Source organism: Lampris incognitus, chromosome 3, assembly GCF_029633865.1.
Source record: "Lampris incognitus isolate fLamInc1 chromosome 3, fLamInc1.hap2, whole genome shotgun sequence".
Lineage (NCBI taxonomy): Eukaryota > Metazoa > Chordata > Actinopteri > Lampriformes > Lampridae > Lampris > Lampris incognitus.
The window spans coordinates 112623095-112649700 of NC_079213.1; the positions used below are offsets into that span (position 1 = coordinate 112623095).

General features: G+C 48.3%; 2 protein-coding genes and 1 non-coding gene across 3 annotated transcripts; 1 reads left to right on the forward strand and 2 right to left on the reverse strand.

The window, feature by feature from the left end:
* Window positions 1-3081: 3081 nt before the first annotated feature.
* On the reverse strand, window positions 3082-4572 carry fam43a (family with sequence similarity 43 member A). Its single transcript, XM_056277019.1, has one exon. The coding sequence runs from the start codon at window positions 4363-4365 to the stop codon at window positions 3313-3315; it is 1053 nt and encodes a 350-aa protein (XP_056132994.1). The 5' UTR covers window positions 4366-4572; the 3' UTR covers window positions 3082-3312.
* Window positions 4573-7981: 3409 nt separating this feature from the next.
* LOC130110937 (U6 spliceosomal RNA) lies at window positions 7982-8086 on the reverse strand. The gene has a single exon (XR_008810123.1). It is a non-coding gene; the product is annotated as a U6 spliceosomal RNA (small nuclear RNA).
* Window positions 8087-8700: 614 nt separating this feature from the next.
* On the forward strand, window positions 8701-24921 carry lsg1 (large 60S subunit nuclear export GTPase 1). The gene is made up of 14 exons (XM_056277192.1): window positions 8701-8874; window positions 11036-11162; window positions 11575-11695; window positions 11785-11871; window positions 15041-15127; window positions 16224-16284; window positions 17317-17493; window positions 18286-18600; window positions 18713-18814; window positions 19418-19560; window positions 20268-20392; window positions 22588-22667; window positions 23897-24070; window positions 24181-24921. The coding sequence occupies exons 1-14, from the start codon at window positions 8776-8778 to the stop codon at window positions 24361-24363; spliced, it is 1881 nt and encodes a 626-aa protein (XP_056133167.1). The 5' UTR covers window positions 8701-8775; the 3' UTR covers window positions 24364-24921.
* Window positions 24922-26606: the final 1685 nt, after the last annotated feature.

Consider the following 26606-nt stretch of genomic DNA (forward strand, 5'->3'; position numbering starts at 1 on the left):
CTCCAGCGCAGCAGCCAGACCTGCCCTGAGCCGTGTGTAAGCCTTGGCATCCGTACAGAAATGGAGATAAACCTCTGCCGGGCTGCTGCTGACACAGACACGAGACACCGTGTTCCGGTCAGTGTGTTTTGGGGACTGTGTGTAGTTTGTGTTTGACCGACGTGTAACGGACAGGACGTCCGAGGCCTGAATTGTGCCGTTATGCTCTTCACCCACCGGTGTCGGTGTTGGTGGTTTGGACCAGGTCGTCGGTACCACAGCGTTGTCAGTATTTATTGCACATGTTGTGTTTTACAGGCCTTGTTGTGTTTGTTAGATTAGCAACATGTGTTTCCGTTTTGTTTGTCGGGTCATATTTCCACTTTTTCAATTTTGCTATTGAAATTCGACCACGTCTCTCTGGAGTTTGGACGGTTTTAAAATAGTGCTAAAGTTGTTCAAATGTTAATGTTGGTGTCAGTCAGTTTCCTAACAGACACAATATTGAGTTTAAACACCGTGGCGGTCATTTTGACCGCCCACGGTCGTTTTAGGCAGGAGCGCGTGACCACAGTGACGTCACCGTGCTGCCGAGCTTCCTGTCGGTCCGCTCGTGAATGAATTTCCTTCGCTTTTTAAAAGTTTGTGGTTAACTGCGGTAAAGGAGAGGAAGATCTGGCAGACTGCTGTTTGTTCTTGTTTTTTGTTGTTGTTTTGGGGGGCGGGGTTACGTGTCAGCCGTACGTCACAACATGTTCTGAGTCAGCGCCCATGTGACAGTCTAGATTTCCGGTTGGATCTTAAAACATTTTGATGAAGACGTTTCACTCCGAAAACACGACTTGTCATCGACATTCCACAATCCTGATTTCTCCAGCAGTGAATGTGACGTCACTAACCTGCTCGTTAACTTAGCCAAATGCTGTGTTCGTAAAGTGAACGTGACGTCACTAACCTGCTCATTAATTTAGCCAAATACTGTGTTCGTAAAGTGAACGTGACGTCACTAACCTGCTCGTTAACTTAGCCAAATGCTGTGTTCGTAAAGTGAACGTGACGTCACTAACCTGCTCGTTAACTTAGCCAAATGCTGTGTTCGTAAAGTGAACGTGACGTCACTAACCTGCTCATTAATTCAGCCAAATGCTGTGTTCGTCAAGTGAACGTGACGTCACTAACCTGCTCATTAATTCAGCCAAATGCTGTGTTCGTAAAGTGAACGTGACGTCACTAACCTCATTAATTCAGCCAAATGCTGTGTTCGTAAAGTGAACGTGACGTCACTCACCTGCTCATTAACTCAGCCAAACGCTGTGTTCGTAAAGTGAACGTGACGTCACTAACCTGCTCATTAACTCAGCCAAATTCTGTGTTCGTAACGTGAGAGGTGTGGAGACGTTACCATCTTTCATAACATTTGAACAAACTCGGATCTTCAAACTCTGCTACTGTTTAAAAACCTGTCATGAGACGTTGTTGTTTGTTGTTGTTGTTTGTTGTTGTTGTTGTTTGTGTGCTCTTGTTGTATTCTGTTTGTGTGTGGAACTAATTACCCTGCTCTTCCTCCTGGTCTACTTTTTGTCAAATCGAGACGTTAAGAAAATATCTCCTCATAGTCAGGCGCCAGCAGGAAACGACCTGACGCACTTCCGGCCGTTTTGGGGGCGGACACGTTAGCCGCTCGTCACGCGACGTAGTGACGGACACATGGACACGCGACGTCTGCGCGGCTCGTGATGCCCCCGCGCCGCCGCTTGTGACCGCGTTGCGGTGGTGCTGATCCAGGGCCGTCCGGTGCCCAGCGACACACCGACGTCAGCTGACCGGAAGTAGGGCCTGGCCGCGCTCTCGCGCCGCTTCCCTCCGCGCTCCCCCATGAAGAATGCGACACCTTGTCATAGTTTTCTCGTTGTTGTTTTTTATTGGTAATTTGTGCGAGGTTCACAAAACAAACCACATGTTTCCTCTTTAAAAAATGCTCCGCGCGCCGTAACTCTGTACATCTGAACACGTTAAAGTATTTATTTCTCTTTTGCACAGCAAAGATATGACGTTTATGTTTATGACAACATACCAAGAGACAACATGACGGACAGGACGACCGAGGGAAATACTCGACTGAACTCACAGCGGTGCAGAAAACCAAAGAAGAGAAAGGAGAGAAAGGACACAGACATGAGCAGGGCCGTGCGGAAGAGTCCTGAAACGGAACCGGAGGATGTCAGCCGGCTGAGCTCGTGCCTTGAGACACGGACCGTTTCACACAGCGGTGGACAGACTTCCGGTGCAGTGGCGGCTGGCCAGTACAGGGCGCTGGGGCGCCCCCCCCCAACTATCAAGAGATGAACTCTACTGAAACAGGTTAAATATAATGTAGGTGTATCATGCAAATAATGATGACATGAAGTGTTGTCGGTCTGTCAGCAGCATTAAATATTGGTTCAAATGGTTCCTGTCTGAATACATACACTTCCTGTCTGAATACATACACTTCCTGGGTGAGGGGCGCCGGCCAAACCATACCTTATGTAAGCCCTCAAACTTGTGGCGAGCAGGTGACCTGAGGCCGCTGCTGCTCTCTGATTGGTTTCTCCAGATTTTCCAGGGGGCGGACACGCCCACTTTTATTGGCCGCGAATGGGTGTTGTTTTCATGTTTTTTGATCTAATGTGATTGGACAGTTCTCGTGGCTGTCAATCGTGTTCACACCCCCCACGACACCTCGTCTGGACTGTCAATCATCCACCGTCTACGAACCCTCATAAAATCTATAGGCTACACTGTCCTTCTTAATGACTGTGACTGTGGGGACATGAGAGCGGCTGTCAGGTGGGCTGCGCCAAGGTAAACTGCGCCCCCCCCCCCCAAAACATTTGTAGCACCAGCCGCCACTGGTCAGGAGCAATCTCCCTCTCCACCACAGACACCGGGCGGCTGCAGCAGCAGTAAGACCAAAGACAAATCCTCTTAAGGAAAAGACAGGCTGCGCTCTGCACGGACAGTCTGTCAGCACACACGTCTTCTGCTTCGTTCCTCTAAAGTACATCATCCCTCCCTCCCTCACCCCTCCATCCCTCCATCATCCCTCCCTCCATCCCTCCATCATCCCTCCAGCTACCGGCCGGTTAACGTGAGTCCCTGTGCAGGCTTTTGCCCCGCAGCCTTTCTGCTCATCCCTCTATCCTGGCAAGTCTGCATGGAGGAGGCGCACTGTTACAGACCAACTCTCTCAAGCGCAAGACGACCACCCGCCCCCCCCCACAAAAAAACAAAAAACAAAAACAGGAAATAAAGTAAAATAAAAATGCAAATTCAGTGGCGCCTGAGACAAAATCAGGCGACTTCCTGCATCTTTCCCTCCCCCAGGCCGTTGGTGAGAGAGCCGGGCAGCGGCTCCTGGTTGCTCTCGATGGACGACTCGCTGCCGGTGCTCTCCCCGGACAGCAGCCGCGTCACGCGCAGGTCCGCCTTCAGGGTCTGCACGTCGTTGCCGATGCTCAGCTCCCCGAGGTCGCTGATGATCTGGCACAGCTCGGCTTTGCCCTCGCCGGCGCAGTCCTCGTCCGTGTCCGTGTCCAGAATGTCCTCGCACTCGAAGTGCATGGCTTTCTCCTCCTCCTCCTCGCCCACCGAGTCCTCCGTGATCGAGCCCAGCTTGGGCGCGCTCCGGCTGCGCTCCACCGGCGGCTTGTAGTAACACTGTCCGTTCAGCAGCTTCCGGAGCGGCACCAGCGGGATGGTCTGCTCCCCGATCAGCTGCTGCTGCTGGTGCCGGGCGTCGTCCCGCCGCTTCAGCCGCTTGAACTCGGCGAGGGCCGTCGCCGACGTCTGGTACAGCAGCAGCGCCATGGCCTTCGCCTTCTCCGGCTTGGACACCAGCACGGCGTGGCAGCGCAGCATGACCGCCTTGTGCTTCATCTCGTGCCGGTAAATCCAGGCGAAGATCTTGGGCAGCCGCGGGTCCGCCACGCAGTAGGTGATCCGGTGCAGCAGGTACAGGTGCCCCGGCCGCCGCGCCTTGTCGTCCACGTGCACCATGCGGATGCCCTGCGCGCTGACGGTCAGCTTCATCTTGGTGCCGTTCTTGCCCATCTCGCTCTTGCCCCAGATCTTGCTCACCGCCACGTCCGTGCAGCCGTCCCCCTTGGACTGGATGGTGGTGGCGTTGCCCAGGTACAGGACCGTGTAGGTGGGGTCCTCGCTGGTGATTCGCACCTTTTTCCTCTTGGACTTGAACATGCTGCCGACGCGGTTGAGCGCGCTCTCGGGGCAGGATTTGGCGAAGGAGGTGAGCGCGGAGTAGTTGAGGCTCACGGCATACCCCTTCTGCTTGGACTGGCGGTCTTCCTCTATCAGGTCGAACTTGTTCTTTTTCCAGGGCAGCATTATTTGGGTCGTCTCCTGTCCGCAGCAGCGAAACCGTATCGGAGCGGGAAACCACAGAAGACTTGTCTTATTGCGCTCGTCGGGGTCCCAGAGTCCTCTGCGAGTCGCGAGCTAGTTAGTCCCCGAGGAGGAAGGCCAGAGTCGCTGAGCTCTTCATCTCTCCGTGTTGCGTCGGCGTCCTCCTGCGCTCCATCACGTCCCGGTGCGTCTCAGAGGGTCTGCGTGAGGCGAGAGCGGCGGCGGCCTTATATACAGGGCGAGCCCATTCCCACCGGCGCGCGGGGGAGCACGCTGGACCGAACCAACTAAATCCCAGTCCTCTGTTTGCGCGCGCCCGGGCTGCTCATTGATGCCTCCCGGTTTTTGTTTTTGTTGTTTTGTTTTGATTTGGTCCCGCGTGGCAGCGGATGCACGTTGGGTGGTTTGCATAAACGGCTCCCCCCGGACAGAGTAATTAGCCCCAAACAGCAATTAGTAAAGCAGGTTCAGCTTCATTCAGAAATCTGCTGCTGGCTGACGTGCTGATGAAAACTTGCCCCTTATAAGACTAGCACTTTACATTTGGTTTTATTTTTATATTTTCCTTTTTTTGTAGGTTTCATTTCTTTTAGTTTTCTTTCCTTTTATGTCTGTTACTCTTTATGCAAATTACGAGTACAACAAGTATAGTAGCCTTAGTAAAGTTGTATAATAATAATAATTACATTTATCACAATAATGTATAATGGCTGTAAAATGTATATTTTTGCTTATTAACATATTTTATCTGCTTCACATTGACTACGACATATGAAGTACTGTTTGTTAAAATAGAGTTATTCTATTCTATTCTGTTCTGTTCTATTCTTATTCTGTTCTATTCTGTTCTATTCTTATTCTGTTGTCTTCTATTCTGTTCTATTCTTATTCTGTTCTATTCTGTTCTATTCTGTTCTATTCTTATTCTGTTCTATTCTGTTCTATTCTTATTCTGTTGTATTCTATTCTGTTCTATTCTGTTCTGTTCTATTCTTATTCTGTTCTATTCTATTCTATTCTGTTCTGTTCTATTCTTATTCTGTTCTATTCTATTCTGTTCTGTCCTGTTCTATTCTTATTCTGTTCTATTCTGTTCTATTCTATTCTGTTCTATTCTGTTCTATTCTTATTCTGTTCTATTCTATTCTTATTCTGTTCTATTCTGTTCTATTCTGTTCTATTCTTATTCTGTTCTATTCTGGTCTGTTCTGTTCTGTTCTGTTTTATTCTTATTCTGTTCTATTCTATTCTGTTCTATTCTGTTCTGTTCTGTTCTGTGAACAAAACTGCAACCATGCGCTGAGCATATTGGTGTAAATGAAACCACGTTTGAGACATTTGAGTGGTTTGTCCCATGGCTGATGCACCAATTTGTCGTGTGTCTGGTGGTAATTATGTTGAACTGTGTTTAATCGATGCCACTTTTTAACGTTTAACCCAATAACAGATAAATGTGTGGTGTTTAGTGCCCACACTACATGTGAGGAGACCCTCAAGCTTACATAGCGCTTCCCTGCGGCCGTCTGCTCAGCCGAGACCGTGTGACGTCACCACGCCCACCGTCACAGCATGCTAAATGATGACGGGGGTTATTCATAAAGGGAATTGGAGAGTCGTGTCTCGCACTTTTTTAGCCAAACATCGAAAACAGTCGTCTCTGTTCTGCGAGTGCTGTGCTGCCATCTAGTGGCTGTATACTACACTGCATCCGTATGATGCGTTGCAGCTCAGACAGCGTGTGGAATTATTGTTATTAGTGTTATTGTTATTAACCTTATCTCTCAGAACGATATTCTTGAAATAAATACTTATGTAAATACTTAGTTAGTGGAACACCATTACTTGATATTTGTTTGGTGCTGTAATCACGCCAGACTACTTTAGACGTACAAGATTTTTCTTTTGCAACTTTGAACTTTGAACTTTACAACGTCTTATATTCATAGACTCTGTCGACACTGTGCTTGCACTAATCGACACACATACACAGAATTCATCATTTTTAAATATGCACAAGAATCCCAAACCTGTATTCATCAATCAAATCTTACTTTAATTAGACACCAATGTCCATATTAAAAAACAAAACAAAAAAACACAGCAACAAAAATACAACACAGGACAACAACACAAAAATATAGCTAAAACAGCAGCTCACACGTCCACAATGATTATACAGACATTTATTCCAATGTTTCCACAAACACATAATGCATATTTACATTTCTTCTTTACAGTTTCGCAGAATGTCGAAGTCACGGCCCCATGAAGTACAGCAGTGATATGAATATGAGATATGTCGCGTGACTTGGGTTTTTCTAGCCACGTGGCGGAGTAAATGCCGACTCCAGTCACCTGAGCTGTCACTGTGTCATGTATTGTCGTCAATGTAAAACAACTGAGCAGGGGGGGATACTTGTTGGTGATACACAGCATTTTTTATTTACATGACATGACATGACATGACATTACATGACATTCCAGTCATTTAGCCGACGCTTGTATCCAAAGCGACTTACGATAAGTGCATCATTTAACGTAGGAGATCAGGAGAACTACTAGTCATCAGAGGTCATAAGTGCATCTAAACAAGCATCTAAGAGTAAAACCAGTGCTACAGTAAAAGAGAAAGAAAGAGATTTGTGTTTTTTAAATGAGTGAATACAGTAAGTGCTAAGAACAAGTAACAGGGTACCAGTAGCTCTTGAGGAGGGGAGTTTTCAACCTGCGCTGAAAGATGGGCAGCGACTCCACTGTCCTGACATCAGTGGGGAGTTCAGTCCACCACTGTGGGACCAGGACAGAACAGAGCCGGGACCGGGTCGATCGGCAGCAGGGGCCTCTGAGCGACGGGGCAACCAGGCGTCCCGAGGCAGCAGAGTGAAGTGGTGGGGTGGGGGTGTAGGGCTTGACCATGACCTGGAGATAGGAAGGAGCTGCTCCTTTCTCTGCCCTGTAGACCAGCACCAGAGTCTTAAACTGGATGGGAGCAGCTCCTGGGAGCCAGTGTAGGGACATGAGAAGGGGAGGTGTGTGGGAGAACTTAGGGAGGTTGAACACCAGACCAGCTGCAGCTTTCTGAACAAGCTCCAGAGGTCTGATGGCCGACGCCGGGGCACCAGCAAGGAGGGAGTTACCGTAGTCCAGCCGGGAGGTGACCAGAGCCTGGATGAGCACCTGTGCCGTCTCGTCGGTGAGGAATGGGTGAATCCTCCTGATGTTATAGAGGAGAAACCTGCAGGAGTGAGCAACCGATGCAACGTTTGCAGCAAACGACAGTTGGTCGTCCAGGATCACACCCAGATTCCTCACAGTCCGAGTTGGCGTCACCACGGTGTTGTCATGGTGACGGCCAGGTCTCGGTGCGGGCAACCTTTCCCCGGGAGGAGCATCAGCTCTGTCTTGTCCAGGCTGAGCTTCAGGTGGTGTGTCGCCATCCACTCCGGGATGTCAGTCAAGCACGCAGTCAGCTTCCACTTCTCAAAGGTAACACTACCGTCCGAGATTACACGGTGCAGGGTACACAACTCGCCACTAGAGGTCTCTATCGCACGGTTATAGCCAATGTTATGATAACTGAACAAAATATTGTAGCCAAGAAAATAAGGAGCGCTTCACGACTTTGCGTGTCATCCTTGCGCAGGGGCCACGCTAATCTCCTCCGTACCGTTCCAGTTTCAGTATATGTATTGCCGAAGCAATCAACGTTTGCCCACGGGAATTAGTATTAATTAGTATTTAGTATATATAAAAAGTTTTTCCCCCCGTTATAATTCCGCATTTCGTGACCCGAAATCGCAGGCGCCGCCATCTTAGGAACCTTTTTCTGAACGCTCAAGTTTCTCCTCGGGCGTATTTGAGAGCCGGACAGCCATTCGGAACGTACCAACGATAATTAATATTTAAAATTTAAAAAAAGGTACCAACGCAAACTTTTGAAAATGCGTGGTTCATTTCTCATATATTTATCCCCACACCATTTTTAAATACATTTATTTCTGATTTTTCCTTTTTTTTTTCTTCCCAATTTAGTGGCCAATCGATCCCGATTCTAGTTCAAACACCCCCCCCCACACACACACCAAACTGCGCCCCCTCCCGGAGACAGCGCTGCCAGTTACTGCTGCTTCATCGAGTCCGGCCGTAGTCGGACCTGACGGGACCGGGACGTGAACCCCGGTCCCCGATGGGCAACGTCCCCCCACAATTTAACGAAAAACAACCGTTCATCGTTCACACGAGCGCTGAAGCGCGGAGCTACACGTCACTTCCGAACGGTACGTCCCATTTGACTTCCGGGTCGTTTGACAACAACCCGTCCCACATGGGCCGCAGCATCGAGTCGCGGAGACGGTGCGAAGTGTGTTGAAAGCGGCGATTTGACGAGAAAGGATGGGTAAAAAGAAGACCGGGGGGACCGCGGGACTCGGGAGGGCTCTGATAAAGGAGAGACTGCAGGCGGGACGCGGCAGCAAGAGGGGCAACACCTGGGTATGACATGGCGCACCTGGTCCGCTGAAGAGGTCCAGATACCCACACTTGCATACGTACTCATAGGTAGATAGACAGACAGACAGACGGATAGATCGATAGATAGATAGATGGATAGACGGATAGATGGATAGAAGGATCGATCGATCGATAGACAGATAGATAGATCGATAGACATAGACAGACAGACAGACAGATAGATAAGACAGACAGACAGACAGATAGATAGACGGATAGATCGATCGATCGATAGTCAGACAGATAGATAGATCGACAGACAGATAGATAGATAGATAGATAGATAGATAGATAGATAGATAGATAGATAGATCGATAGACATAGACAGACAGACAGATAGATAAGACAGACAGATAGATAGACGGATAGATCGATCGACAGACAGACAGACAGACAGACAGACAGACAGACAGACAGACAGACAGATAGATAGATAGATAGATAGATAGATAGATAGATAGATAGATAGATAGCAATGTTTCCAGAAACAGGAGGAGTGCCGTGTGTCACGTTGTGTAGGCTCGGTTAACAGCTTTATAATTACATTCCTGCGGTGGATTAATCGACACATAGATGTGTACATAACATTCCTCAACACAACACGAAAAGTGGCAACATTACCGGTCACACACACGCGACTTGCACGTGTCCATCCTGGAAGCTTGAGCGAGACTGCGTGCATCATTTTATGCTACCCGCGGCTTTTTCAGTGTTGCTTCGCTATAGTCGCACCACAAGTGGGCAGTATAGAGTGGGGGTACAGTAGGCCCTAAGAAGAGCAGTTTTAACATCATCTGTACACATGTGACATTTGCGTGTCAGCATGTTGGCTTGTGCATACAGCCTGAAACACTGGCGCTGCACATCATCATCATCATCATCATCATCATCACATAGATCATCCCTGATCATGTGACCAGATATCTCACTTTGTTCACCACGTTTACTGCTCGGTCTGCCAAGAAGAATGAGGGAACATGTTGCTGCTGATCCTCCTTGGTTTTAGCAGTCATGACAACACTCTTTTTAGAGTTAAATGTGATGTCATGCTGCACACCATAACTTCAGCAGACTCTGAGCAGTTGCTGTAGGCCAGCACTATAAGGACACAGGAGGACCAGGTCATCAGCGTACATCAGATGGTTAATAAGACCACCCCCACCATGCAGCCAGTCTTACACTCTTAACTTTTTAGTTAATAAGACCACCCCCACCATGCAGCCAGTCTTACACTCTACTTTTTAGTTAATAAGACCACCCCCACCATGCAGCCAGTCTTACACTCTACTTTTTAGTTAATAAGACCACCCCCACCATGCAGCCAGTCTTACACTCTACTTTTTAGTTAATAAGACCACCCCCACCATGCAGCCAGTCTTACACTCTACTTTTTAGTTAATAAGACCACCCCCACCATGCAGCCAGTCTTACACTCTTAACTTTTTAGTTAATAAGACCACCCCCACCATGCAGCCAGTCTTACACTCTTAACTTTTTAGTTAATAAGACCACCTCCACCATGCAGCCAGTCTTACACTCTTAACTTTTTAGAGAGATCATCCATATATGTACACACTGAATAGAACAGGTGACAGTATTCCACCTTGTCGGACCCCATTGGTCACTGGGAAGGGTGCAGATATACTCTCTCTCTCTCTCTCTCTCTCTCTCTCTCTCTCTCTCTATTGCAATATTGTACCATATAGGTACAATATTGCAATACGAACATTAAACACTTGTAAATATAAGCAGTCCTAAAAAAACTAACATTCCATGTCAACTGGCACTACTTTTTTGCATGGTGGAAGAATGAAACGAGTAGAAATGGAGTTGTGCAAAAGAGTTATTGATTTACATTAATAAATATAACTAAATATTACTAATATAAGAGCTGGGCAAGCGTAAAAATCAGATAAAGGTGACGTTTGTGTTGATGGGAAGACAGGAAGCTAACAAGTATTTGAGCTGTATTCATAAACGTTGTGGTAATTATCAATGCCAAATGGCAATGATGACTCAGGCAGTCGAAAGCAGAGTGTGTACCCAACACTGTTGTCACTGTAGCCGGAGCGTAGTGTCTCACCGCCTCTGCCGCTTTGTTGTTTAGCAAGTTGAGCTTTTCCTGTGCTGTCATGTTTTTAGCTCCATACCAGCGAACTGAACGATGGGTATGACTGGGGTCGACTCAACCTGCAGTCGGTGACAGAGCAGAGCTCCATGGATGACTTCCTGGCCACTGCTGAGCTTGCCGGGACAGAGTTTGTTGCAGGTAGGTGGTCCAGCTCTCCTTCGTCTTTTTCAGAGCAAAGAATATATTTATATATCATGTGTTTTAATACTACTGACGAAGAGGAAGAGTGGCGTTATAGTGGACCCATAGTCTCAAAAGTTGATATTCTGTCTCTGTGTGGCAGAAAAGGTTGTGTGTGTGTGTGTGTGTGCAGAAATGTGTGTGATGACCAAGTGTGTATAGGGTGAATATGAACCCATGTTAGGTTAAGGGCCAAGTGCATGTATGTGTATATTGGTGTGCTGATGGGCTGTGTTGGGGCAGGATACTGAACTGTGTTGGGGCAGGATACTGCACCGGGTTAAGCTAAGGTGAGAGGGTTTGGGCTTGGTGTTGATCCGGGTTGGATCCATGTTATTGGACTTCCTAACTGTTTTAATTCTCCCTTCAGAAAAGCTCAACATCCAGTTTGTACCGGCGGAGGCGCGGGCTGGTCTTCTGACGACGGAGGAGAAAACCAGGCTGAAGAAACTTCACGAAGACAATAAGCACTTCCTCCGAATCCCGAGACGGTATGCTGGATGGATCGGAGCCTGTTCAGACATCTGTTCTGTGTTCTTCATCTTTTCTTGTATTTATGTTGTGTGTCTCTGTCTCCAAGACCCAGCTGGGATGACGGCACCAGTCCAGAAGCTCTTCAGCAGGCAGAGAGAGACAGCTTCCTTGAATGGCGACGACAGCTGGCACAGTACGCTCTCACTCTGTCATAAGGCTATGGGCTGCACTGGTAGTGATACTTTTACTTCAGGTACCATTGTGAACATACTGATGGATAAGTCTTCTACAATATAGTAAACAGCAACGAGGAAGTATTCTGGAAGAGAGTCAGTCACAAAGGATGGTGTGGCATGGTTACTTCCCTCTAACGGGAAGACACGGGGCATTTCACTGTGCACATTTCATCACCAACTACACAATAATTCAGGTAAACTCAGCACAGAGTTAATGTACCTTTTCAGGACTTCCACCCGTCCATCCATCATCCGAACCGCTTATCCTATTCTCAGGGTCGCGGGGATGGTGGAGGCTATCCCAGCAGTCACTAGGCAGCAGGCGAAGACACACCCTGGACAGGCTGCCAGGCCATCACACAGGGCCCACACACACACACACACACACATTCACACCTAGGGACAATTTAGTACGGGTGATTCACCTGACCTACATGTCTTTGGACTGTGGGAGGAAACCGGAGCACCCGGAGGAAACCCACGCAGACGCAGGGAACATGCAAACTCCATACAGAGGACAACCCCCAAAGTTGGACTACCCCGGGGCTCGAACCCAGAACCTTCTTGCTGTGAGGCGACCGCGTTAACCACTGTGCTGCCCTTTTCAGGACTTGCTTGTTGTAAACATTCATCCATTATCCAAACTGCGTATCCTGCTCTCAGGGTCACAGGGATGCTGGAGCCTATCCCAGCAGTCATTGGGCGGCAGGCAGGGAGACACCCTGGACAGGCCACCAGGCCATCACAGGGCCCACACACACACACACACATTCACACCTAGGGACAATTTTAGTACGGCCGATTCACCCGACCTACATGTCTTTGAGTCTCCTGAGCTACATGTCTTTGGTGGGAGGAAACCAGAGCACCCAGAGGAGAACATGCAAACTCCACATACAGGACGACCTGGGACGACCCCCCAGATTGGACTACCCCGGGGCTCAAACCCAGGACCTTCTTGCTGTGAGGCAACCGCGGTAACCACTGTGGTACCATGCCGACCTTGTTGTAAACAGTTCAGGTGTATTTTTCCCCAGAATGGCATGTGCACAGTCAAGTGTGTCAGCATTTCCAAAGCTCCTCTGCCTCTCTACACACACACATATATTACATTGAGAAGGGATGCTGAGAATTTTGCCAAGATGAGATGCAGGTACCACTGCCTTGATGCATCTAATTTAGTCCATAAATTTGCTCCCCATGTGCACACTCTCAAGCACACACACACACACACATGCGCACACATATATGCACACCTATTAGCCAAAATATTAAAACAATTGTGTAGCTTCCCGTCGTGCTGCCAAATCAGTGCTGACCCATCGAGGCATGAACTCCACAAGAGCTCTGGAGGGGTCTGCTATCTGGCACCAAGATGCTGGCAGCAGATTCTTTTAAGTCCTGTAAGTTGAGAGGTCTGTGATGTTTGCGGATGACATTGTGATCTGTAGTGAGAGTAGGGTGCAGGTGGAGGAGAGCCTGGAAAGGTGGAGGTATGCACTGGAGAGAAGAGGAATGAAAGTCAGTAGGAGCAAGACGGAGTACATATGTGTGAATGAGAGGGAGGACAGTGGAATGGTCAGGATGCAAGGAGTGGAGGTGATGAAGGTGGATGAGTTTAAATACTTGGGATCAACTGTCCAAAGTAACGGAGAGTGCAGGAGAGAGGTGGAGAAGAGAGTGCAGGCAGGGTGGAGTGGGTGGAGAAGTGTGTCAGGAGTGATGTGTGACAGAAGGGTACCAGCAAGAGTTAAAGGGAAGGTTTACAAGATGGTAGTGAGACCAGCTATGTTATATGGTTTGGAGACAGTGGCGCTGATGAAAAGACAGGAGGTGGAGCTGGAGGTGGCAGAGATGAAGATGATAAGATTTTCACTGGAAGTGATGAAGAAGGACAGGATTAGGAACGAGTATATTAGAGGGACAGTTCAGGTTGGACGGTTTGGAGACAAAGCAAGAGAGACAGGATTGAGATGGTTTGGACATGTGTGGAGGAGAGATGCTGGGTATACTGGGAGAAGGATGCTGAATATGGAGCTGCCAGGGAAGAGGAGAAGAGGAAGGCCAAAGAGGAGGTTTATGGATGTGGTGAGGGAGGACATGCAGGTGGCTGGTGTGTGAAAGAGGAAAATGCATAGGACAGGAAGAAATGGAAATGGATTATCCGCTGTGGCGCCCCCTAACGGGAGCAGCCGACAATTGTAGTGGTAGTAGTAGTAGTAGTAGTAGTAGTGGTGGTAGTAGTAGTAGTAGTGGTAGTAGTAGTAGTGGTAGTAGTGGTAGTAGTAAGTTGAGAGATGGGGCCTTCATGGTTTGGACTTGTTTTTCCAGCACATCCCACAGATGCTCGATCGGATTGAGATCTGGGGAATTTGGAGGCCAAGGCAACACCCTGAACTCTTTGTCATGTTCCTCAAACCATTCCTGAACATATTGTGCAGTGTGGCAGGACACATTATCCTGCTGAAAGAGGCCACTGCCATCAGGGAATACCGTCGCCCTGGTGAAACTCCTCACTGTCAGGTGAAAAGAAGCGGCTGGTGACTCCACATGTATGGGAGGAGGCATGTGGTAGTCTGCAGCCCTCCCCGGATCGGCAGAGGGGGTGGAGCAGAGACCAGGACAGCTTGGAAGAGTGGGGTAATTGGCCAGGTGCAATTGGGGACAAAAATCCAAACAAAAACAGAAGAGTGAACAGGACTAACCGTAGACTTGGGAGCACAGCGACGTCAGAATGCTCAGAAGACCAACAGAAAACCAGCAGCATTGTGGGCCACGAAGGGCCAGATTTAAAACCAGTTCTCTGCGGTACACGGACTCATACATCAGCTGTCGTCTGTGTTGGTCTTCGGTCTGAATGCTTTCCCTGGAATATGGAACATATGACCTGTTATATGAATGCCAGTATGTGTGTTTTTGTTTGTTGTCAGTGAGCGCCTGTAAACATTCTACAGCCGTTCATTTACTGAGACTGTCTCGGCCAATCAGAAGCAGGGATGTGGCCTACCAGTTTTAACAAACAGGATTTGTTGACTCATATCTCGGTGCAGTGCGAGTATTTTGCTAACTAACTGAGCCTGACCTGTTATTGGTGTTGCATCTGAAGTGTGTTGTCTACCTCTGAAGGCTGGAGGAGGAGCAGAAGCTCATTCTCACCCCGTTTGAGAGGAACCTGGATTTCTGGAGACAGCTCTGGAGAGTCATCGAGAGGAGGTAGGCCTGAAGCCTTATTTCACTCCCACTTTTGAAGCTCCATGTGGTAACTTTTTTATGGTAAAATATTAACTTTAACGGTGTCTTGACAAATGCCCAGTTAGGATAACCACACTTAACCTGAACCGGGGTGGGGTGGGTGTCTAAGAGTACATCTGTCACCATCTTAAAATGCTGTGATTGCAAACATTCCCAAATCCTCTGTGAATAGGACACATAGCCATTGAAACTCTAGTTAATGGTCACACCCATATTTGCATATGAAACTGGTGGTTGGTTTGGGTGGTTGTGCCACCGTATTGTTTAGAAGGGTGGGGGCACCTGCAGTCAGCTGAGACTGAAGAGGTCACTAAGGGCCCAGACACACCAAACTGACTAGCGGCGACGAAGGCCGACTGTTGCATCGCCTGCAAAAAGTAGCGCTTGAACACACCACAAAGACTACAGCCGACAGCCCTGATTCGCTAGCTTATCGCGTTGATTCGCTAAGCTGAACAGCCAATCAGAGTGATCTCTCTCACCGTTGGGCTCTGCCGGTTCAACATGCTGAATCGGCCGAAACGCTCCCGACAGGGGTCCGACTAGTGCTGATGGTGTGAGACACACCACAAAACCCAGGGTCACGACCGTCGGCCTGGTGTGTGGGGGCCCTCAGACTGAAGAGGTCACGTACATGATGATGAAACTGTTCTCTCGGTAAACGCTGTGTCCAGATGAACTGATTTTCTTACCTGGACTATCAAGCACGCATGAAGACACTGGTGGGACATGTTAGCGGTGCAGTCTTAGCTGTAGCGCACGCCAGAGGCCTGGTGGAGGCGAATGCTAAGTTCTCTGGTAATCTAAAACGTTCCCATCTTGGGATGTAGTTCATAAACAACGCAAATTCGTAAAAAACGTTTCCGTTCCTCTGGTTTGTGTTGCTCCGCCGTGCATGCTCGTTTGTTTCGATGTCGACTGTCAGGCTGCAGATGCCACCTGACGGGTTCTGCCCGGTTCTGCCCAGGGTGCGGCGGTAGCCACAAGTTCTCACACGGGCGTGTAAATAACAGTGTGTTCTGTTTGTGTGACACTACGTTTTCCTGTTTCTCCACAGCGATGTTGTGGTTCAGATCGTTGACGGCAGGAACCCTTTGTTGTTCAGATGCCCTGACCTGGTGAGTTCATTCCTGTCACCTGTTGGGGTGTCGCCGTTCTCCCGAAGAGACGTCGATCCATAACAGTTTTCCCATGACGTTCCATGACCGTCGGGTTCCGCCCGGATTGGGATTTTTTTTTGGGTTGTCTCCATTTGCTGATTGCGAGATCCGTAATGGTTCTGGTTGTCAGTGGGGTGCTCGTGTTGTTGCAGTACCCCACACAGCCGTGATGGTGCAGGACGCTACAGGGAAATATGTCGGTATGATACACCGAGGGGAACCTACACAGTATTAGGCGGGTGGTTTTAATGTTTGGGCTGATCGGTGTATACTACTACTACTTTCGGCTGCATCCGCTGTGGCGACCCCTAACGGGAGCAGCCGAAAGTAGTAGTAGTATACACCGATCAGCCCAAACATTAAAACCACCCGCCTAATACTGTGTAGGTTCCCCTCGTGTCACCAAAACAGCTCTGACCAGTCGAAGCATGAACACAAAACCTCTGAAGGGGCGTCCGGGTGGCGTGGCGGTCTATTCCGTTGCCTACCGACACAGGGATCGCCAGTTCGAATCCCCGTGTTACCTCCAGCTTGGTCGGGCATCCCTACACACACAATTGGCCGTGTCTGCGGGTGGGAAGCCGGATGTGGGTATGTGTCCTGGTTGCTGCACTAGCGCCTCCTGTGGTTGGCCTGTTCAGGGGGAGGGGGACTGGGGGAGTAGCATGATCCTCCCACAAGCTACGTCCCCCTGGTGAAACTCCTCACTGTCAGGTGAAAAGAAGCGGCTGGTGACTCCACATGTATCGGAGGAGACATGTGGTAGTCTGCAGCCCTCCGGAGGGGGTGGAGGGGGTGGAGCTGCAACCGGGACGGCTCAGAAGACTGGGGTAATTGGCTAAGTACAATAGGGGAGAAAAATCCAAATAAATAAAAAGGCATTGTGGAACATAGAGGTGAGACAAACGGTGAGTTTTGGGGTGACAGGTGATATCAAGGCTGTGGTGAGCCTGTCAGTTGTTTGACGGCTGTGTCCCCGGTGTGCACCAGGAGGCGTATGTGAAGGAGGTGTCTCGGGACAAGGTGAACATGCTGCTGGTGAACAAAGCGGACCTGCTGACCCGGGAGCAGAGACGGGCCTGGGCCAGACGCTTCCAGAGAGAGGGCATGAGGGCCGCCTTCTGGTCGGCTCTGGCAGAGAGCGACAGGCTGGATGCAGAAGAGAAGGTGTGACGCAGCTTGATAGTCAGTCAGTCAGTCAGACAGTCAGTCAGTCAGTCAGTCAGTCAGACAAACAGTCAGTCAGTCAGTCAGTCAGACAAACAGTCAGTCAGTCAGTCAGTCAGACAGTCAGTCAGTCAGTCAGTCAGACTTTATCTCCAGTTTATTTCGTACATTAAAACATCATTCAACCCTGTCCAGCCTGTACAGGTAAGGTTTTTCTAAAACAATTAATGAACTCGTGTTGTGCTTGTGACACTGCTGTGTGAAATATGGCATTTGATTATGAAGACGCTTCTCTATTTTTCTTAAAGGGGGGGTGGTATATATTTTTCTTAAGGGGGGGGGTATATATTTTTCTTAAGGGGGGGGGTATAGTGAATGCAGTGTTTAGGCATTGTACTGAATGGCATTTAATTGCTGTTACAGGATGTTGTCAGTAAGGGGCACTATCTGTCCATGCTCAGAATCCTCTATGGAAAGCCAGCTTGTTGGCTAAGGTAGTAGCTAGCCATGGGAGCTATATACCAGCAGCTATGTTGCAGCACGTAACTGTGCTCATGTAAAGTAAAGTTGTATATTATCCATACTATACCAGAGTCAAATGTTCCTTTAGATGTGCAAAATGTAAACTACAACACACAAGAAGCTAAGCAGTATTACTGAAACCTGGTTTCAGTGATACTGGTATCATATCGATAGTCCCTTCCCTCAGAGTGCTAGATTACATAGATAACCCATGATGAATGTGTTGATGTCCGAGTCCCAAATCTAACCTGCCCACTTCTCTCCTGACAGGGCCTGGAGCAGCAGGAGCCCGAGGTTGGAGAGAGTGACCCAGAAGAGGAAGGAGTGCCAGATAATAATGAAGAGGAGGAGGAGGAGGAGGAGGGGAGTGATGAGGAGGAAGAGCAACGGGAGAAGGTAACGGTGGAAGAAGAGGACTGGCAGACCTGCTCAGAAGGGGAAGAGGAGGAAGAGACCACTAGTTCATCACACGAGTCCTCCTTCCACAACTCCAGTTGCCTGCTTCACAAAGACGAGCTGCTGGCCATGTTTAAGGCGGTGCACAGCGGAGCCAGATGTAAAGACGGACAGCTCACCGTTGGCCTGGTGGGTAAAAAAAAACTTCTTTTTTTTTTTCCTGTATTTGTTTCCGTGCAGCCGTGGGTCCTCGAGGGCTTCCAGTTTTGAATTTGTGGTTATCACAACCTGCGATTTACAGGTTGGTTATCCTAATGTGGGGAAGAGTTCCACCATCAACACCATCTTCAGGAACAAGAAGGTGTCGGTTTCAGCCACGCCCGGACACACCAAGCACTTCCAGGTACACACTTGCTCTTCAAATTTACAATCAGGTCACATTGTGTAATTTTTCTGTTAATTCATTAAGATCAGGAGCAATACACAACAAATAGAGGCCTCCGGTGCTTCAACACACCACTTACTTCCACCGCCGTCTCCTCAGATGGTCTGGCGAGAGGGCACGGGGCACTATTGTCTCACTACCCGTGAACGAGACATTTCGTGGTATTGGTGTTTTTGGTGCACTTATTCACACACAGGAAGTGACGCTCGCTACAAGGTACGATCAAACTGAAAACGAGGTTTGAGATGTTTTTTCTTCTTCGGTGATGTTGTGCTGGTGGTAGAGGTTGCAGCAACATGTGTGGCCCATTGCTGAAGAAGAAAAAAAACCATAAAATCATCCCATGTTCCTTTTCATCATACCTCGTAGTGAGGTCATTTCCTGTGCACAAGGAAATGATCACGTCTCGTTCACTACATTTATAGAAAAATTACACAATGTGGCTTTAAAAGCTGAAAAATGTGTAAAAGTCTGTATAGAGCCACACCCGTTGTGGTACCAGCAGGTTGTCTAAGCTTTGTGTGTGTGTGTGTTGTGTGTGTGTGTGTGTGTGTGTTGCAGACTCTGTATGTGGAGCCAGGCCTGTGTCTGTGTGACTGCCCGGGTCTGGTCATGCCTTCCTTTGTGACGACCAAAGCGGAGATGATCTGCTCGGGGATTCTGCCCATCGACCAGATGAGAGACCACGTCCCCGCTGTCTCCCTCATATCCACCCCTGCATTTGTTACATACCACCAGTATTTACTCTTTACTTGTTTTAATGATTCTAATTTCTTTAGAGTGGTCATCTTTTAAGAAATATAAACTGACGGGCGTCCAGGTGGCGTGGCGGTCTATTCCAACACGGGGATCACCTGTTCGAATCCCCGTGTTACCTCCGGCTTGGTCGGGCGTCCCTACAGACACAATTGGCCGTGTCTGTGGGTGGGAAGCCGGATGTAGGTATGTGTCCTGGTCGCTGCACTAGCGCCTCCTCTGGTCAGTCGGGGTGCCTATTCAGGGGGGAGGGGGAACTGGGGGGAATAGCGTGATCCTCCCACGTGCTACGTCCCCCTGGTGAAACTCCTCACTGTCAGGTGAAAAGAAGCGGCTGGTGACTCCACATGTATGGGAGGAGGCATGTGGTAGTCTGCAGTCCTCCTGGATCAGCAGAGGGGGTGGAGCAGAGACCGGGACGGCTCGGAAGAGTGGGGTGATTGGCCAAGTACTGCTGGAAGAAAATGGAGGGGGGGGGGGGATCCTAAAAAAAAGAAGAAGAAGTTGGAGTGGATACAAGATGAAGCACAGTGTAGAAAGTAAAACTAAAAAGAAAATAATACAACAACAACTTTCCAACAAGGTCAGAAAATTAGCAACTTTGAATCTGTGACTTGGACGTTAAATGAGGGTAAAATCCTTGACGGAGGCGTTACGTGTGTCAGACCATTCCCCGCCACGTGTTGGAGGGCACCTACGGTATCAACATCATCCTCCCACGAGAGGATGAAGACCCCAGCCGCCCCCCCACCGCAGAGGAACTGCTGATGGCCTACGGATGTAAGCTCGCTGCCGCCGGACGGACATATCCAAGCTCTTTATGTGAACAGGGGGGTTGAAAGAACGGGGAGGCTGAATTCGTAATCCATCCGTATTTCTATTGGTCGTCTTGGTGCTCAGGACAAAGATGGCGACTAGCTGTTTCACAGTATCAGTAATACAGGTGGTTTCAGTCAGAATCAGAATCATTTTTATTGGTCATGTAGGTTTCCATATACATGGAGTCAACACCAACAAGAAAATTCACACAACAAAATACAGATCACTAATCCACGTCCATGTGGAAGTTGGGGTCACTCTCCAGCAATGTGACGCTGCTTTCTCCACTAATAATCTGCATGTCCAGTTAGTGCCGCTAGGCTATCGGGTCTTTTAAAACCATTTATTTTAACAGAAAAATCGACGTTCTCCCTCAATGAGTGCTGTTCTACATTGCCTACATGTACCAAAATGCATTGCAGGAGAGTTGCTCAACAGCGGAGATTAGAAAATGAACGTCAGCCAATCAGCCTTGTAGTTCTTCTGTTATTCACTGACGTTAATGGATGGCAGAAGTAAAGCAGTCTGCTATAGCGAGCTATGGTGATATAGACAACACTGAGAAGTATTTTGAACTGTATAGTGGTGCCACCACTATGATAAATACATGGAAATAAGGTTGAAATCAGTGAAATTTCCCATTAATGATGTTCTGACATGAGCACAGACATCCAAAGTTGGAGTAATTTTGAAACTTGCACAATGAGGATGGCCAACACCTTTCTCTATTGACAAGAGGCAGTAATAGATGATTAAATGTAGTCTAATGGTGATTAACCCCTTTAACTAGGTTGTTTAACACAATCTTGAGAAGAAGCATACTAGTACCAATTTTCAAGAATAAGGGTGATGTGCAGAACTGTAGCAACTACAGAGGTATAAAGTTGATCAGCCACAGCATGAAGATTTGGGAAAGAGTAATAGAAGCTAGGTTAAGAGGAGAGGTGACAATTAGCGAGCAGCAGTATGGTTTCATGCCATGAAAGAGCACCACAGATGTGATGTTTGCTTTGAGAATGTTGATGGAGAAGTATAGAGAAGGCCAGAAGGAGGTACATTGTGTCTTTGTAGATTTAGAGAAAGCATACGACAGGGTGCCGAGAGAGGAGGTGTGGTATTGTATGAGGAAGTTGGGAGTTGCAGAGAAGTATGTAGGAGTGGTGCAGGATACGTATGAGGGAAGTGTGACAGTGGTGAGGTGTGCGGTTGGAATGACAGATGGGTTCAAGGTGGAGGTGGGATTACATCAAGGATCGGCTCTGAGCCCTTTCTTGTTTGCAATGGTGATGGACAGGTTGACGGACAAGATCAGGCAGGAGTCTCCATGGACTATGATGTTTGCGGATGATATTGTGATCTGTAGTGAGAGTAGGGTGCAGGTTGAGGAGAGCCTGGAGAGGTGGAGGTATGCACTGGAGAGAAGAGGAATGAAAGTCAGTAGGAGCAAGACGGAATACCTATGTGTGAATGGGAGGGAGGACAGAAGAATGGTGAGGATGCAAGGAGTGGAGGTGATGAAGGTGTATGAGTTTAAATACTTGGGATCGACTTCAAAGTAACGGGGAGTGCAGAAGAGGTGAAGAAGAGGGCAGGTAGTGTGGAGTGGGTGGAGAAGAGTGTCAGGAGTGATTTGCGACAGAAGGGTACCAGCAAGAGTTAAAGGGAAGGTTTACAAGATGGTGGTGAGACCAGCTATGTTGTATGGTTTGGAGACAGTGGCACTGATGAAAAGACAGGAGGAGGAGCTGGAGGTGGCAGAGATGAAGATGATAAGATTTTCATTGGGAGTGATGAAGAAGGACAGGATTAGGAACGAGTATATTAGAGGGACAGCTCAGGTTGGACGGTTTGGAGACAAAGCAAGAGAGGCAAGATTGAGATGGTTTGGACATGTGTGGAGGAGAGATGCTGGGTATACTGGGGGAAGGATGCTGAATATGGAGCTGCCAGGGAAGAGGAGAAGAGGAAGGCCAAAGAGGAGGTTTATGGATGTGGTGAGGGAGGACATGCAGGTGGCTGGTGTGACAGAGGAAGATGCAGAAGACAGGAAGAGATGGAAACGGATGATCCGCTGTGGCGCCCCCTAACGGGAGCAGCTGAAAATAGTAGTAGTAGTAGTAGTAATGGAGATTAACCCTGGCATTCCTCTGCTTCAGATATGAGAGGCTTTATGACGTCACATGGCCAGCCTGACCAGTCCAGATCAGCCCGATACATCTTGAAGGATTACGTCTGCGTAAGTTTCACTCCTGGATCGGAAAAGTATTTTGAAATGCTTTTTTTTATAGTTTTTGCATATTTAGATATCATATAAGTGCCATTGAGACAAATGGAACTGTACAATGAACACCGGAAAAAAATCAGCCGTTTACACCATTGAGATATTTGACCCAGTTCTACCAAATGAATGTATTGTTTTATCAGAAATATTTACAGGTACTGCATCTACTCTGAATTACACTCTGGGAATTATTGGCCATGAAGCTGTGCAGTGATGTAATTTGTTCTGTGACAACAATTCATATCAAGTAATCCTAAATGTCATGGTGGTTTACTTGTTAACACAGTTATCTCACAGTAATATGGTCCTGGGTACAATTCAATTCAATTCGGGGTCTTGTTCTCGAGTGAGGGCAGGATGGAGCGGAAGATTGACAGGCGGATTGGTGCAGCATCAGCAGTAATGCGGATGTTGTACCGGACCGTTGTGGTGAAGAGGGAGCTGAGCCAGAAGGAAAAGCTTTCAATTTACCAGTCAATCTTCGTTCCAACCCTCACCTATGGTCATGAGCTTTGGGTAGTGACCGAAAGGGGGAGATCGCGGATACAAGCGGCTGAAATGAGTTTCCTCCGTAGGGTGTCTGAGCTCGGACATCCGGAGGGAGCTCGGAGTAGAGCTGCTACTCCTTCGCGTTGAAAGGAGCCAGTTGAGGTGGTTCGGGCATGTGATTAGGATGCCTCCTGGCCAGAACTCGCTGGAGGGACTACATGTCCAATCTGGCCTGGCAACGCCTTGGAATCTCCCAGAAGGAGCTGGAGGGCATTGCTGGGGAGAGGGACGTCTGGAGTGCCCTACTTAGCTTGCTGCCACTATGACCCGACCCCGGAGAAGTGGCTGATGATGATGAATGGGTTCAATTCCATCTTTTCTTTGTGGAGTTTACATGTTCTTCCTGTGTTTGCATGCATTTCCTCCCACAGTCCAAAGACCTGCATGTGAGGTAAATTAGAGATGTAAATATGCGCATAGGTATTGGTGTTTGATAGTCATTGTGTGCCCGGTGGTGGTCTGGCGACTTCTCCAGGGTGTCTCCATGCTATCTGCCCAATGCATGCTGGGATAGACTCGATCCCCCAGAAACTCAGAACTGGAGTGGGTATATATACTGGATGGTTTCTGTTTGGCTGGTTGTAGAGTCCATGCTGTTTGAGTGTGACTCGTTTGCATTGTATTTCCTCCTTCAGGGTAAGCTGCTGTACTGCCATCCTCCTCCACACATCAGTCCAGCAGACTTTCAGCCTCAGCACACCAAGTTCCAGGCGGCAGAGCTGAGCGGCTGCGACGCCTCCGAGATTAGCAAAAAACACCACAAGGTCAAGAGAATCGAAAACACGGTTGACAGAAACTTCTTCCATCAGGTAAACCAGTCGGCAAACATCAAATCAGATAATCTGTCCGGGCATGGCCGACAAGAGACAGCCTGTGTGTTAATGCTTAACCTGTAAATGTTTGGTGGATTCGCCTTTAGGAGAACGTGCGAGCGCTCACCAAGGGTGTCCAGTCCGTCATGGGCTACCGGCCCGGCAGTGGCCCCGTGGGGCTTGGAAAACCCGACAGCACAGAGATGCCCCTTGGAAAACCCTGGAAGAAACACGGAAACAGGAACAAGAAAGAGAAAGTCCGCCGGCTCACCAAGCATCTGGATGCGTGATGATGACCCGAGGACTGAAATGGCTTGTTGGTAACCTCAGGTTGAATGAAACGACCCTAAGACGGTTTACATGCAATTCCAACAGAGTGAATTGAGTTGTGTCAGATGGAAAATGCAGGTTCTGCATCACAGGAGCGAGGCTGGGTCGGCTCTGCTATACGAAGTCCTTTATGGTGGACGTACAGCTGTCACACAAGACCCGACACAGCTCATCCCAAGTGACCCATGTTCTCCAGGTGACCCATGTTCTGATGTGGACCAGATTTTTTAGAGGATGAGGATTTTGTGACGATGAGATGAAATATTAAATTTCTTTAGCTGTGCTGAACCTGATTTCAAACACATGATACAGATGTGTTGAAATACAATGTACTGCTTTCAGGATCAAGGCATTCAGACATTTATTCCTGTACTCCTTGCAGTTTGTTGATAAAGTAATGTTTGTCAAATTAGCGTGGTTTATTTCTCATTTCTGCCAGTTTAATATTGCTCTTATGCACTTTGTAATTCGGGGAGCCGAAGAGACTTTCATAACTTTTATACTGCCAGGTTGCAATAAATATTACCGTTACTAAGAACAAAGTGTTTGATATCAATGTAAACCATAGCAGAAACATGGTTCACCTTTTTCTGCAAAGCCCTTTTTCATTTTTAGATGTTTATCGTGTGCTTTTTTGATATTTGATCTTCAAATTTGGGAATCAGAATCCTTTATTTGCCAAGTACGTCCAGACCTACCAGGAGTCTGGTTTGGCATATCTCTCCCAACACAACAGAAAAACACAAGATGTAAAATATCGTAGGAAAAAGTAGAACTAATAATTAGAACTGGGGGCATCTGGGTAGCGTAGCGGTCTATGCCGTTGCCCAGCAACATGGGGATCGCCTGTTCGAATTCCCGTCTTACCTCCGGCTTGGCCGGCGTCCCTATAGACAACTGGCCGTGTCTGGGGGTGGGAAGCCGGATGTGGGTATGTGTCCTGGTCGCTGCACTAGCGCCTCTTGTTGTCTGTCGGGGAGCCCCCCGGATCGGCAGAGAGGGGGTGAAGCAGCGACCAGAACGGCTCAAAAAGAGTGGGGTAATTGGCCAGATACAGTTGGGGAGAAAAGGGGGGAAATTAAAAAAAAAATTTAGAATGTTAGCTAGCGATTAGCAACTAGCTAGCGATTAGCAACTAGCTAGCGATTAGTCTCCTGACTTCGTAAAAGGGACAGAAGAAAATAACCTCTTTTCACAAAACAAATACAGGGGCAATACAAACCTGGCAGGAAAACGCGGGGCGGAGCGGCGATCAGAAAACAACAAAGGCTTTTCATGCTGGCAACACCTGGCCAAGTCTTCTCTCTTCTTCTCTCATTTAGTCACGCGAACCCGCAGACTCCCTCGCTACGAGAGCCCCACCTACAGCCGTAAAGCTGTGCTCACCGTCGCGACTCTTAAAGAGACAGCGTACCTATTAACGCTGACTCGAGTAACTGCTGGGTTACTACTGTAAGGCTGGGGATACTGACAAAATCAAATATCGGGACATTTCCGACTGATTACCTCAATATTGATCATGTGATGATATTTAGTCGATGACTATTGGTGCTTTATAAGATATTTACACAGCAGAAAAAATGATGATAAATGATCACTGGTAGTGTGGACGTGATGTCCAAGAGGTAGAGACATTCAGCTGAACTCAAAACTTTATTGCAGACTCACGGTCCATGACGGACAAAGACAAGACGTTCATTTCATTAAAACAGTGCAGCAAACTCAGAAAATTGCCTCACTTTACTGTAATGCAGCCATTAAGACCAGGGAATGACAACATTGTGGTGATACACAGTTGAGGGTAGATTCACCAGGGGCTGCTGCTCCTTTAAGGCGGAAGTTCGGAGTGCTGACGTAGGCACTGCTTAGCGTTTCCGGGGTGGAGCCATGTTGGCAGCAGCCTAGCGGTTGGTTGGCTGGTTGCCAGGAGAGAGTGAGCTGTATCGGTGTCGTTTTGTGTGGCGAGTAAACTCATTCCTGCACCCCCACAACATCGCCATATTGTAACGTGCATGGATAAGTAGACACGTTGGTCCTTGGCTAACGGGTCGGGCGTTTTAGTCGACTGGTTAACCTTGTGGCTTGCGGAGTGGGAGACACTGGTTCGCGTCCCGGCTGTGGCGACGGTCTCTCAGACTGCCCCCCCCCCCGAGTCCACCACACTATTACCACAACCCTACAACACAGCTAGTTTCACATCAGC

What these genes read in the sequence shown, in the direction of transcription:
- fam43a (XM_056277019.1), bottom strand. Translation starts at nt 4,365, where the DNA reads ATGCTGCCCTGGAAAAAGAACAAGTTCGACCTGATAGAGGAAGACCGC.
- lsg1 (XM_056277192.1), top strand. Translation starts at nt 8,776, where the DNA reads ATGGGTAAAAAGAAGACCGGGGGGACCGCGGGACTCGGGAGGGCTCTG. An exon ending in TGTTCAGATGCCCTGACCTG is followed by an intron (nt 16,285 to 17,316) that starts GTGAGTTCATTC and finishes GGTGTGCACCAG; the next exon opens with GAGGCGTATGTGAAGGAGGT. An exon ending in GACAGCTCACCGTTGGCCTG is followed by an intron (nt 18,601 to 18,712) that starts GTGGGTAAAAAA and finishes TGCGATTTACAG; the next exon opens with GTTGGTTATCCTAATGTGGG.